The sequence below is a fragment of the Manis pentadactyla genome, chromosome 11, assembly GCF_030020395.1.
Source record: "Manis pentadactyla isolate mManPen7 chromosome 11, mManPen7.hap1, whole genome shotgun sequence".
Classification (NCBI taxonomy): Eukaryota; Metazoa; Chordata; class Mammalia; order Pholidota; family Manidae; genus Manis; species Manis pentadactyla.
In genome coordinates this window covers 24,843,464-24,858,012 of record NC_080029.1, presented here as the reverse complement: position 1 = coordinate 24,858,012, position 14,549 = coordinate 24,843,464, and the positions used below count along the sequence as shown (strand labels likewise).

Sequence of the window (14,549 nt, the reverse complement as noted above, 5' to 3'; positions counted from 1 at the left end):
AGACAGGCACTGCAGCTGGGAAACAGGAAACAGCTCTTTCCTCCCACCAGGCACCAGCACCACAATCCTACGATTGCCAACTTCACTCTAGAGGCTGAGCAGCTCCAGAGACTAGAGGTTCTGGGCACTAGAGGACACGACATAGAATTATGAAATGTCAAAGGAAACTGGATCAGACCAAAATCTCACAAACCACAGAAAAAGGGCCAAATGAAACTGAACTCACCAATCTTCTGGAAAGACAGTTTAAAATAAAAATTATAAACATGTTCATGGAGGTACAGAAAAATATTCCAAGAACTTGGGGACTAATTTCAGACAGAGATTCAATCATTAAGAAATTCTATACCTGAAATGAAACATACAATGGAGGGATTTAAAAGCAGATTAGATGTAGTAAAAGAGACAGTAAATGGAATAGAAATTAGAGAAGAGGAACACAAAGAAGCTGAAACACAGAGAAAAAAGGATCTCTAAGAATGAAAGAATACTGAGAGTACAGTGTGATCAATCCAAATGGAACAATATCCACATTATAGGGGTACCAGAAGAAGAAGAGAGACAAAAAGGAATAGAAAGTGCTACTGAGGCGGTAATTGCTGAAAACTTCCCCCAAATGGGGAAGGAAATAGTCTCACAGAACATGGAAGCCCACAGATCTCCCAACACAAGGGACCCAAGGAGGACAACACCAAGACATATAATTATTAAAATGGCAAAGATCAAAGACAAAGATGGAGTATTAAAAGCAGCCAAAGAGGAAAAAAAGATGACCTACAAAGGAAAACCCATAAGGCAATCATCAGACTTCTCCAAAGAAACCTTACAGGCCAGAAGAATGGCATGATATAGTTAATGCAATGAAACAGAAGGACCTCGAACGAAGAATACTGTATCCAGCACAATTATGATTTAAATACGAAGGAGGGACTAAACAATTTCCAGACAAGCAAAAGTTGAGGGAATTTACCTCCCACACACCACTTCTATAGGATATTTTAAAAGGAATGCTCTAGATGGAAGTACTCCTAAGGCTAAATAGATGTCACCAGAGAAAATAAAATCACAGCAAAGAAAGCAGACCAACCAAATACTAACTAAAGTCAAAAAATAAAATCAACTATCCAGAAAAGCAGTCAAAGGAAACACAAAAGAGTACAGAATAAAACACCAAACATATAAAGAATGGAGGAGGAAGAATAAGAAGGGAGAGAAATAAAGAGTTATCAGACTGTTTATAATAGCTGAATCAGAGAGTTATTATTAAAGAAGTTACCTTTGAAACTTTGGTAACCACGAACCCAAAGCCTGCAATGGCAATAAGTACATATCTATTGATAATCACTGTAAATGTAAATGGACTGAATGCACCAATCAAAAGACATAGAGTAGGGATAACAGGAAGATGGTGGCATGAGAAGTTCAGTGAAAACCTCCTCCCAAAAACATATATATTTATGAAAATACAATAAATACAACTATTCCTAAAAGAGACACCAGTGGATACAGTACAAGAGCCAGGATACATCTACATCTGCGAGAACTCAACATCACACGAAGGGGGTAAGATACAAGCTGCAGCCAGGCAGGACCCGAACGCTCCCACACCCCAGAACCCAGCGGGAAGAAAGGAGTCAAAATGGGGAGGGAGTGAAAGCCCAGGACTGCTAAACAACTAGCTCTAGAAATCCGCACCCCGAGACACAAGGTGCACGGGGTGCTGGATATTAGAGAAACGGAAAAGCAAAACCTGCGGGCAGGTCCCCACAATCGGCGCCCCTGAGACAAAAGAAAAGTGAGTGCTTTTTGCAAGTCTTACAGACACAGGGACCCCACACCTGGACGAAGTCATCCTGGCACACTTACCCAGCAGCTGGGAATCCTGGGGAACTATAGGCGCCCTAAACACCTGGGTAGCAGCGCAGCTCTGAAGCCCCTCACTAAGCAGCCTGCCAGTCGTTCCCCCAACTGGCGCAGACCCCGACATACCAGCCCAGTAGTGGGAGAGTGCAGCGAGCGCCAGGGGTGGCGGCGCCAGAGGGGATCAGGAGCAGCACGTGTGTGCCAGCGGCACCAGAGGGGACCAGGAGTGGCTCATGCGAGCCCACCGAGCAGCCTGGCAGTGGCATGTGCGCATCGGTGGCAGTGGCACCAGAGGAGCCCGGGAGAGGTCTGCGCGAACCCATAGCAGTGGCAACCGAGCGGCCCGGAAGTGGCACACGCGTGCCACTGGCGGGAGAGGAAGAGGGGCACAGGAGAGGCCTGCGTGCACCTGAAGCGATGCCAGAAGGAGCAGTCACGCTCCCAGCAGCCGACCGGAATCCCAGCCAGACGCACAGCCGCCCGGGCCACACCCAAAGGCTGCTCCCGGCACACAGCTGCCCAGCAGGGGCGCAACTATCACGGAGGAGCGCACCTGGTGTGCCTGCCACTCCCTGCAGAGCTCCACGCTGCACTGACGGAGACCCCACCCACAGCAGCTTAGGGGATTAACTCGGTGGCTGCTCCAGGAGTGCGGGTAACCAACACAGGCAGTGGAGAAGGGCAAGGCATCATGCAAGCAGGAAAGGACTTTCTTCTCCCAGCTGACACACCTGCAACCTGCCTACAACCACTGCTATCACCATGAAAAGGCAAAAAAATTTAGTCCAGTCCAAAATAGTTCAGACAACACCTGAGAGAGGATCTCCAGAGACAGACCTAACCAGTCTCCCTGAAAAAGAATTCAAAATAAAAATCATAAACATGCTGACAGAGCTGCAGAGAAATATACAAGAGCTAAGGGACGACATCCGGAGGGAGATTACAGAACTGAAACAATCTCTGTAAGGATATATAAGCAGAATGGATAAGATTTTCATTGATAAGAGGCCATTGATGAAATAGAAACCAGAGAACAGGAACACATAGAAGCTGACGCAGAGAGAGATAAAAGGATCTCCAGGAATGAAACAATATTAAGAGAAATGTGTGACCAATCCAAAAGGAACAATATCTGCATTGTAGGGGTAACAGAAGAAGAAGAGAGAGAAAAAGTGATAGAAAGTGCCTTTGAAGAAATAATTGCTGAGAACTTCCCCAAACTGGGGGAGGAAATAGTTGCTCAGACTATGGAGGCACACAGAACTCCCAACAGAAGGGACCGAAAGAGGACAACACCAAGACACATAATAATTAAAATGGCAAAGATCAAGGACAAGGACAGAGTATTAAAGGCAGCCAGAAAGAGAAAAAAGTTCACCTACAAAGGAAAACCCATCAGGCTATCATCAGACTTCCCAACAGAAACCTTACAGGCCAGAAGACAATGGCATGATATATTTAATGCAATGAAACAGAAGGGACTTGAACCAAGTATACTGTATCCAGCATGATTATCATTTAACTATGAAGGAGGGATTAAACAATTCCCAGACAAGCAAAAGTTGAAGAAATTTGTCTCCCACAAACCACCTCTACAGGGTATTTTAGAGGGACTGCACCAGATGGGAGCACTCCTGAAAAGAGCACAAAACAAAACACCCAACATATGAAGAATGGAGGAGGAGGAATAAGAAGGGAGAGAAATAATCATTAGACTGTGTTTATAACAGCTCAATAAGCAAGTTAAGTTAGACAGTAAGGTAGTAAAGAAGTGAACCTTGAACCTTTGATAACCACAAATCAAAAGCCTGCAATGGCAATAAGTACATATCTTTCAATAATCACCCTAAATGTAAATGGACTAAATGCACCAATCAAAAGACACAGAGGAATAGAATGGATAAAAAAGCAAGACCCATCTATATGATGCTTACAAGAGACTCACCTCAAACCCAAAGACATGCACAGATTAAAAGTCAAGGGATGGTAAAAGATATTTCAAGCAAACAACAGGGAGAAAAAAGCAGGTGTTGCAGTACTAGTATCAGACAAAATAGACTTCAAAACAAATCAAGTAACAAGAGATAAAGAAGGACATTACATAATGACAAAGGGCTCAGTTCAACAAGAGGATATAACCATTATAAACATATATGCACCCAATACAGGAGCACCAATATATGTGAAACAAATGCTAACAGAATTAAAGGAGGAAATAGAATGCAATGCACTCATTTTGGGAGACTTTAACACACCACTCACTCCAAAGAACAGATCCACTAGAAAGAAAATAAGTAAGGACACAGAGGCACTGAACAACACACTAGAACAGATGGACCTAATAGACATCTATAGAACTCTACATCCAAAAGCAACAGGATACACATTCTTCTCAAGTGCACGTGGAACATTCTCCAGAATAGACCACATACGAGGCCACAAAAAGAGCCTCAGTAAATTCTAAAAGATTGAAATCCTACCAACCAACTTCTCAGACCACAAAGGTATAAAACTAGAAATAAATTGTACAAAGAAAGCAAAAAGGCTCACAAACACATGGAACTTAACAACATGCTCCTAAATAATCAATGGATCAATGACCAAATTAAAATGGAGATCCAGCAATATATGGAAACAAATGACAACAACACAAAGCCCCAACTTCTGTGGGACGCAGCAAAAGCAGTCATAACAGGAAAGTATATAGCAATCCAGGCATATTTAAAGAAGGAAGAACAATCCCAAACGAATAGTCTAAAGTCACAATTATCGAAATTGGAAAAAGAAGAATGAATGAGGCCTAAGGTCAGGAGATGAAGGAACATAATGAAGATAAGAGAAGAAATAAAATTGAGAAGAACACAACAATAGAAAAAATCAATGAAACCAAGAGCTGGTCCTTCAAGATAATAAACAAAATAGATAAGCCTCTAGCCAGACTTATTAAGAGAAAAAAAGAGTCAACACACATCAACAGAATCAGAAACGAGAAAGGAAAAATCACAACAGACCCCACAGAAATACAAAGAATTATTAGAGAATACTATGAAAACCTATATGCTAACAAGCTGGAAAACCTAGGAGAAATGGACAACTTCCTAGAAAAATACAACCTTCCAAGAATGACCCAGAAAGACACAGAAAATCTAAACAGACCAATTACCAACAACGAAATTGAAGTGGTAATCAAATAACTACCCAATAACAAAACCCCCAGGTTAGATGGATTCACCTCAGAATTTTATCAGACATACAGAGAAGACATAATACCCATTCTCATTAAAGTTTTCCAAAAAATAGAAGAGGAGGGAATACTCCCAAACTCATTCTATGAGGCCAACATCACCCTAATATGAAAACCAGGCAAAGACCCCACAGAAAAAGAAAACTACACACCAATATCCCTGATAAACACAGATGCAAAAATACTCAACAAAATATTAGCAAACCAAATTCAAAAATACATCAAGAGGATCATATACCATGATCAAGTGGGATTCATCTCAGGGACGCAAGGATGGTACAACATTCGAAAACCCATCAACATCATCCACCACATCAACAAAAAGAAGGACAAAAACCACATGATCATCTCCACAGTTCAACATGCATTCATGATAAAAATTCTCAACAAAATTGATATAGAGGGCAAGTACCTCAACTTAATAAAGGCCATATATGACAAACCCACAGCCAACATTTTACTTAACCGCAAGAAGCTGAAAGCTTTTCACCTAAGATCGGGAACAAGACAGAGATGCTCACTCTCCCCACTGTTATTCGATATAGTACTGGAGGTCCTAGACACGGCAATCAGACAACACAAAGTAATAAAAGGCATCCAGATTGGTGAAGAAGAAGTCAAACTGTCACTATTTGCAGATGACATGATAGTGTATATAAAAAACCCTGAAGAACCACTCCAAAACTACAAGAACTAATACCTGAATTTAGCAAAGTTGCAGGATACAAAATTAATACACAGAAATCTGTCACTTTCCTATATACTAATGATGAACTAGAAGAAAGAGAAATCAGGAAAACAATTTCATTCACCATTGCAACAAAAAGAATAAAATACCTAGGAATGAACTTAACCAAGGAAGTGAAAGACTTATACCCTGAAAACTACAAGACACTCTTAAGAGAAATTAAAGAGGACACTAACAAATGGAAACTCATCCCATGCTCCTGGCTAGGAAGAATTAATATTGTCAAAATGGCCATTCTGCATAAAGCAATCTACAGAACCAATGCAAATTGCTACAGCAATCTTGAGAAGGAAGAATAAAGCAGGGGGCATTATGCTCCCCAACTTCATGCTCTACTACAAAGCCACAGTAATCAAGACAATTTGGAACTGGCACAAGAACAGATCCACAGACCAGTGGAACAGAATACAGGGTCCAGATAGTAAACCAAACATACATGGTCAATTAGTATATGATAAAGAAACCATGGATATACAATGGGGAAAGGACAGCCTCTTCAACAGCTGGTGTTGGCAAAACTGGACAGCTACATGTAAGAGAATGAAACTGGATCATAGTCTAACCCCATACACAAAAGTAAATTAGAAATGGATCAAAGACCTGAATGTAAGTCATGGAACCATATAAGTCTTAGAAGAAAACATAGGCAAAAATCTCTTGGACATAAACATGAGCAACTTCATCATGAACATATCTCCCCAGGCAAGGGAAACAAATGCAAAACTGAACAAGTAGGACTGTATCAAACTAAAAAGCTTCTGTACAGCAAAGGACACCATCAGTAGGACAAAAAGACATCCTACAGTATGGGAGAATATATTTGTAAATGACATATCCAATAAGGGGTTGACATCCAAATTATATAAAGAGTTCACACACCTCAATAAACAAAAAGCAAATAAGCCAATTAAAAAATGGGCAGAAGGGCTGAACAGACACATCTCTAAAGAAGAAATTCAGATGGCCAACAGGCACATGAAAAGATGCTCCACATCCCTAATAATCAGAGAATTGCAAATTAAAACCACAATGAGATATCACCTCATACCAGTTAGGATGCCCAACTCAAAAAGACAAACAACAACAAATGTTGGCGAGGATATGGAGAAAGGGGAACCCTCCTACACTGCTGGTGGGAATGTAAATTAGTTCAACCATTGTGGAAAGCAGTAAGGAGGTTCCTCAAAATGCTCAAAATAGAAATACCATTTGACCCAGGAATTCCACTCCTAGGAATTTATCCCTAAGAATGCAGGAGCCCAGTTTTAAAGACATATCCACCCCTATGTTTATCGCAGCACTATTACAATAGCCAAGAAATGGAAACAACCTAAGTGTCCATCAGTAGATGAATGGATAAAGATGTGGTACATGTACACAAAGGAATATTATTCAGCCATAAGAAGAAAACAAAATCTACTATTTGCAACAACATGGATGGAGCTAGAGGGTATTATGCTCAGTGAAATATGCCAGGCAGAGAAAGACAAGTACCAAATGATTTCACTCATATGTGGAGTATAAGAACAAAGAAAAAACTGAAGGAACAAAACAGCAGCAGACTCACAGAACCCAAGAATGGACTAACAGTTACAAAAGGGAAAGGGAATGGGGAGGATGGGTGGGAAGCGAGGGATAAGGGGGAAAAAGGGGCATTACGATTAGCACATATAATGTGGGGGGACAGGGTACACGGGGAAAGCATTATAACACAGAGACGACAAGTAGTGATTCTATAGCATCTTACTATGCTGATGGATAGTGACTGTAATCGGGTATGTGGTGGGGACTTGATAACAGGGGGAGTCTAGTAATAATAATGTTGTTCATGTATTTGTACATTAATGATAGCAAAATTAAAAAATAAAAAATGAATAAAAGACTGCTTTGCTAAAAAAAAGAAATTCCTGAACATGCTTTAGTTTAACATGTAAACATGGGTTTCTGCAAAGCAACAAGAAGAGGCTCTTGGTTCTTACTCTTTCACATCTCATGGGGCCCTTCAACCTCTAAGATCTTAACTCAGAAACAGGTTTTTCTCTGCCAGAAATGGCCTCAAAATATCCAATTAGATGGAAACAGAAAGTTGCAGAATGTTATCAGCATGCTCTCATGAAAATAAAAGGCAGAGGACAGACACATATATATATGACTGTGTATTACAGAATATACTTAAGAAATTTGTCTAACAGCAGCTGTCTTCCTGAAATTGTTACTGTATGTAAAGTTTTTATTAAAAGAGAAAAAAACCACCTAGTTAGAAATGAAGAGAAGAGTTGAAGGTACCAATAGGGACTGGTAGTTTTAAAATTTGTATGTACACACATGCACGCAGAGGTATACATGCATACATTTTTCTAGCTCTGTACATAGAGGAGGAAGAAGCAGTGACACCCTAGTAGTAATAAACACACCCAACCTTGGTTTCTAAATATCATCCTCTGATAAAAGGAATCAGGGCTCCATGGAGAACTAGTTGACACTAAGGCTAAGATAGGTAAAAAAGTTGGGAGCACCTGTCATGACCAGTCTCTAGATGGCCAACACTGAAACAACTGGAGCAACAGAATAAAAAGGAATCATGTTAGACCCGAATAAGAAAATATTCATAAATCTATAATGATAAATAGGGGAGAGGCAGCAATTCTTCCTTAAAAGAACAACTCTTCCTTCAGGAGTTAAGGTAATGAAAGACAAAAAAAGAAGGAACTGTCACAGATTGGAGCAGACAGAGGAGATACAACCACTAAATGCAACGTGGATATGCAACTGGATCCTAGAAACAGAATAATGGAAAAAGTCGTAAAATTGAAATAAGCTCCGTTCTTCAGTTAATAGTATTGATCAAGGTTAATTTCTTAAGTTTGATCATGTTCCGCTGTTAGGTAAGATGCTAACATAAAGGGAAGCTGAGTGAAGGGTATATAGGAACTCTGTATTCTTTTGTAACTCTTCATTGAGTCTACATTTATCTTTGAAAAAAAGTGTTAAAATTGGAAGAAAAGTGAGAGAAACTGGGAAAAAAATTAGGAGATGCTGAATTTCTCTTCTATAAGTCTTCAAATCCTTTATTTACCATTCTTGGCATTTCATTCTACTTTAAAAGGTATCCCCCCACCTTTCCCTGCACATAGGTTTATTTTCTTCTCTTCCCAGCTAGTTTTTTTTCCCTGACAAGATCTGCAATATAATTGTGTTCTTTCTGTTTATCACTTCCTTTTTAGAGAGCCTTATTCACCATTTCTATGTATCAATCTGTTTTTTTCTTCTAATCTACTATGAGACTCTATTATATCCTTGGTTCAAAAATGAAATAAAACTTAAATGTCAGCAGTTAACATCTAAATGCTTAATGTTTCAGACATTATGTTAAGGGTTTTAAACACATTATTCCTTTCAATCCTTACAACAAATCTTTGAGGCAGGAACTATTATTATCCCTACTTTACATATGAGGAAACTCCCATTCAGAGGAGGTACAAATCATACCCAAGGTCACAAGCACAGTGATTCAATACAAAGCTTCTGCTTCCAGAACACATGTTAATATACTGTCTCCCCTGCCTTTAAGCTGAAAAATCAACCACTTCAAATAAGAATTTAATATCAGATACAAAGAAATATAAAACTGGATTAGTTGCCACCATTAATGGATTAAATGACATTGAATAACATTGTAACTACAATGTTTGATGTGAAAGATAAATCTTCAAGGTACTATCTTCTGTATCTATATACAAGATCTCTAATTCTAGATAATGATTGTTAGTTTCTGAGCATAGAAGGAGAAGTGGGATGAGGTTATTCAACCCTATAGTGTGAAAAATTCTGAGAAATTCCAAATAAGAATCTCAGATTTATACAGCCAAAATGCAGGATAGCAATGTATTATCATTACTGTGAAGCCAAATAATCACAGATTTATGTCACTGGTGGAATTTTAACCTATATTGTTGCCTGTATTACACATATTGTACACATGATTTGCCCACATATCTCTGAGGAACATGCATGACAGCAAGAACAAATATTAGGATACCTACATATTTTCATATTTTTTAACTTAGGAAAAACCACCTACTAAATAACTTTTCAAACTAAACATTCTTTCTTCTATAAGTTTAGTCTTTTAGGAGGTTTCATTTATTAGAATCCCCTTCAACATTGCATGAAATGAAGAAGGCAGGAGTCATCTAATAGGACAGCAAAGGATCAGTGGTTCTAACAAGAAATCTTCAAATGACATAAATCTCCATGGGATACACTTATCCAATAATTTGTGGTAGAAATATCTTCAGGTAATCTATGTTCAGTCTAAAGTTTACAACAGCTTCTGGCTTGTTCCAAGTGCTTTACAAAACAAAAGACATATACAAGGGCGTCTTCATAAATGACAGACCATCTTACTTTGCCAACAAGAGCAGGAATGTTCATTGAGTTTGTTGCAAATCCCATGCCATATGCCATAGCAGCTTCTACTCCCAAGAAATTTGCCACAAGCTTCTCTAGTTCTTCATGCTTGTCCAGGTTTCCTGTGTGAAGAAGTTAACAAAGTCAGTACCACCAAATACCAAATTTAAGAAATACTCACTATTTTATAAAAGAAACCAGTCTACATGTTATATATTTTAAGACTAAAGTCTATGAAGGAGTTAGTATTATGAAGAGTAATGGCTAATGAGGAATACAGTAGTTGAACAAATTCAGATTCAGCACCTGCAGTGGAATTTCTGTAAAGAGGACTGCCAACAATTTCTCCCATGTCAGTTCCCGGTCTAGGCCTTAAGCGACCCGGCAACATCTGCTCTTCTACATTTGAAGTCATCTGCCACATAAAACAGTCTAAATAGCCTGTTGTAAAGAGAGCCCATGGAGTGAAAGGGGCTCTGCAGGGTAAGAGACTATGTAAGGGGGGTGCAGGGTTCAGTCAGCCTTCCTCTTATCCAAGCACCTACCTGAGGTGCCAGGCATGTAAGTGAAGGCACCATGGATACTCTAATCCTCAGTCACAAAGACCTACCCAAAATCACAGGGAACTGAAATAAACATCAAGCCCTCCCCAAATTGCAATCACAAGCAAATAAGGGTAAGTTTCTGTGTTAAGTGACTAAGTTTTGGAATGGTTTGTTATGTAGCAAAAGACAAGTCAAAAAGCCCCTTTGCTGAGAAAAAGGTATTCATCTGATGAAGTAAGAAAAATGCAAAGCTGAATATGGAACTGGAAGAAGCTTATCATTAGGCTTTGTTTTATAAGTGGATGTGTGGGTACATGCCTATTTGTGTATTTACATGCATGCACACACATATATACCCGTGCGTGTGAGTCTGTTAGGCATAATGTTCATGTACAGCAGCTGTGTGGGTGTGGTGTTTTACATTACAGCCAAATTATTTGTTGGTTTATGAATATACTGCCCGTTCATTTTTTTCCATTGTTTAGGTGATCTCAATTTAGGAAATGCTAAAGTTTTTTAGAGCTCTTTGCCAATAGATAGTAATTCAACCTGGTATTGATATTTTCACAAATAACCAAACTGAGAAGCTTTTATATATACCTGAAGACCACATAAAACAGATTTGTATAAAATTATCATTGCTTTATGTTGATATTTAACTTGTACTTTCACACAAACAAGATTGTTTAAGAAAAAAGTTGCAAACATGGATGGATCTAGAGGGTATTATGCTCAGTAAAATAAGCCAGGTGGAGAAAGACAAATACCAAATGACTTCACTCATTTGTGGAGTGTAACACCAAAGCGAAACTGAAGGAACAAAATAGCAGCAGATTCAGAAACACTGAGAAAGGACTAGTGGTCACCAAAGGGGAGGGGTTATGGAGGGTGGGTGGGAGGGAAAAGGGGATTAAGGGACACAATAATTCACAATCACAATATAGGTAGGTCACGGGAAAGGCAGTGCAGCACAGAGAAGACAAGTAAGGGCTTGACAGCATCTTACTACCCTGATGGACAGTGACCACAATAGAGCAGGTGAGGACTTGATAATATGGGTGAATGTTGAAAACACAGTGTTATGTGAAACCATCATAAGACTGCACATCAATGATACTTCAATAAAAAATAAAGATAAAAAAAGAAAATAACATTGAAAAATAAATAGTGGCAGTTATTTAACAGTCTTTCCAACTTCACATGCTTTTTATGAGCAGACTTTAAAGAAAACAGTTGAAAATAAATTACACTGCCTTTTGTCCATTAACCAGTAAATTTTTTTTTTTTCTGGTTCAAAGCTGGTGGTCTCAACCCAGCACTTTTTTTTTTTTTGGTATCATTAATCTACAATTACATGAGGAACACTATGTTTACTAGACTCCCTGAACCACCAAGTTCCCCCCACATACCCCATTGCAGTCACTGTCCATCAGCGTAGTATGATGCTGTAGAATCACTACCTGTCCTCTCTGTGCTGTACAGCCTTCCCTGTGCCCACACACACACATTATGCATGCTAATCGTAATGCCCCCTTTCTTTCCCCACCCCACCTTATCCCTCCCTTCCCACCCATCCTCCCGGGTCCCTTTCCCTTTGGTAACTGTTGGTCCATTCTTGGGTTCTGTGAGTCTGCTGCTGTTTTGCTCCTTCAGTTTTTTCTTTGTTCTTATACTCCACAGATGAGTGAAATCATCTGGTACTTGTCTTTCTCCGCCTGGCTTATTTCACTGAGCATAATACCCTCTAGCTCCATCCATGTTGTTGCAAATAGTAGGTTTTGTTTTCTTCTTATGGCTGAATAATATTCCATTGTGTATATGTACCACTTCTTCTTTATCCATTTATCTACTGATGGACACTTAGGTTGCTTCCATTTCTTGGCTATTGTAAATAGTGCTGTGATAAACATAGGGGTGCATCTGTCTTTTTCAAACTGGGCTGCTGTATTCTTAGGGTAAATTCCTAGGAGTGGAATTCCTGGGTCAAATGGTATTTCTATTTTCAGTTTTTTGAGGACTCTCCATACTGCTTTCCACAATGATTGAACTAATTTACATTCCCACCAGCAGTATAGGAGGGTTCCCCTTTCTCCACATCCTCGCCAACATTTGTTGTTGTTTGTCTTTTGGATGGTGGCCATCCTTACTGGTGTGAGGTGATATCTCATTGTGGTTTTAATTTGCATTTCTCTGATGACTAGTGATGTGGAGCATCTTTTCATGTGTCTGTTGGCCATCTGAATTTCTTCTTTGGAAAACTGTCTGTTCAGCCCCTCTGCCCAGTTTTTAATTGGATTATTTGCTTTTTGTTTGTTGAGGTGCGTGAGCTCTTTATAAATTTTGGATGTCAACTCTTTATTGGATCTGTCATTTATGAATATATTCTCCCATACGGTAGGATGCCTTTTTGTTCTATTGATGGTGTCCTTTGCTGTACAGAAGCTTTTCAGCTTGATATAGTCCCACTTATTCATTTTTGCTTTTGTTTCCCTTGCCCAGGGTGATATGTTCATGAAGACGTTGCTCATGTTTATGTCCAAGAGATTTTTGCCTATGTTTTCCTCCAAGAGTTTTATGATTTCATGACTTACATTCAGGTCTTTGATCCATTTCGAATTTACTTTTGAGTATGGGGTTAGACTATGATCCAGTTTCATTCTCTTACATGTAGCTGTCCAGTTTTGCAACACCAGCTGTTGAAGAGGCTGTCATTTCCCCACTGTATGTCCATGGCTCCTTTATCATATATTAACTGACTGGTATATGTTTGGGTTAATATCTGGACTCTCTATTCTGTTCCACTGGTCTGTGGGTCTGTTCTTTGCCAGTACCAAATTGTCTTGATTACTCTGGCTTTGTATAACCAGCAAATTTAACATGTCCTTTAAAAAAAAAGCACCTCCCTCACTTTGCATTGTGATTTTACTTCAGTGCTCAAATCCTTAAGGACAGAACAAGATTGATCAATGATACTGGCTACATGCAGAGAGAAAAGGTGCAGAGAAAGAAGACTGTTAAGCTTGGAGGCTGTGTGTCCTTAAAGCTTAAGCAAGTCATTTAACCTCTGTGCATGTTTTTTATCTGTTAAATACAAATAATAGTATTTGCTCTACCTACCTCATGACACTGTTGTGAGGATCAAATACCTCCAAGCAATTTATTAAATATGAAATGCCATAAAGATGTAAAGTATGACTACTGTGTGTCAACACTGCACAGTGCTCCCCCAACTACATCACTGGGGACCCTGAGTGAGAACAGCCTGGCTGCACTTGCCAATCTCTAGACCCATGAGAAGTGATAATGAATCATTGTTTTAATCCACTAAGTTTTGGAATATAGTACATATTCATAAAGTTGCCTTCTATGGTTCTGTAACTTTGATGGTTATCAATTGTCTGGAACAAAATGGGAGAATTTGCAGTCTTCCTTTGAACTAAAATAAACTTAATCTCTATATGAATCTGTTCACCTTAACATTTTCAGACATAATAATAAAAAACGGGTCAATATTTATTGAGTGTTTGCCATGTTGCAAGTGCTTTATGTGAATTAGCCTATTTAATTCTTGTTACAGCCCAAAAGGTAGGAATTATAGTCCCAGTTTACCAGTATGGAAACAGACTAACCCTTATATGCTCATGGGCTTAGGACTAGTGACACTGTTAACCACTATCATTTGCAAAATCCAGTAAAGTCAACAAAAAGTTATAAATGAAACAAATACATATGGAACTTT

At 39.1% G+C, this 14,549-nt stretch overlaps 1 protein-coding gene across 3 annotated transcripts in view; it reads right to left on the bottom strand.

Annotated features, from left to right (window-relative positions):
• SPTLC2 (serine palmitoyltransferase long chain base subunit 2) overlaps nt 1-14,549 on the bottom strand; it is a 120,846-nt gene that overhangs the window by 68,251 nt on the left and 38,046 nt on the right. For all 3 annotated transcript variants that reach the window (XR_005030429.2, XM_036913039.2, XM_036913038.2), the window contains exon 5: nt 10,263-10,387. Coding sequence is in view for 2 of the 3 variants with exons in the window: in XM_036913039.2 (XP_036768934.2) it covers nt 10,263-10,387 (125 nt within the window). In the remaining variant the exon portion in view is untranslated. The remainder of the gene's footprint in view (nt 1-10,262; nt 10,388-14,549) is intronic.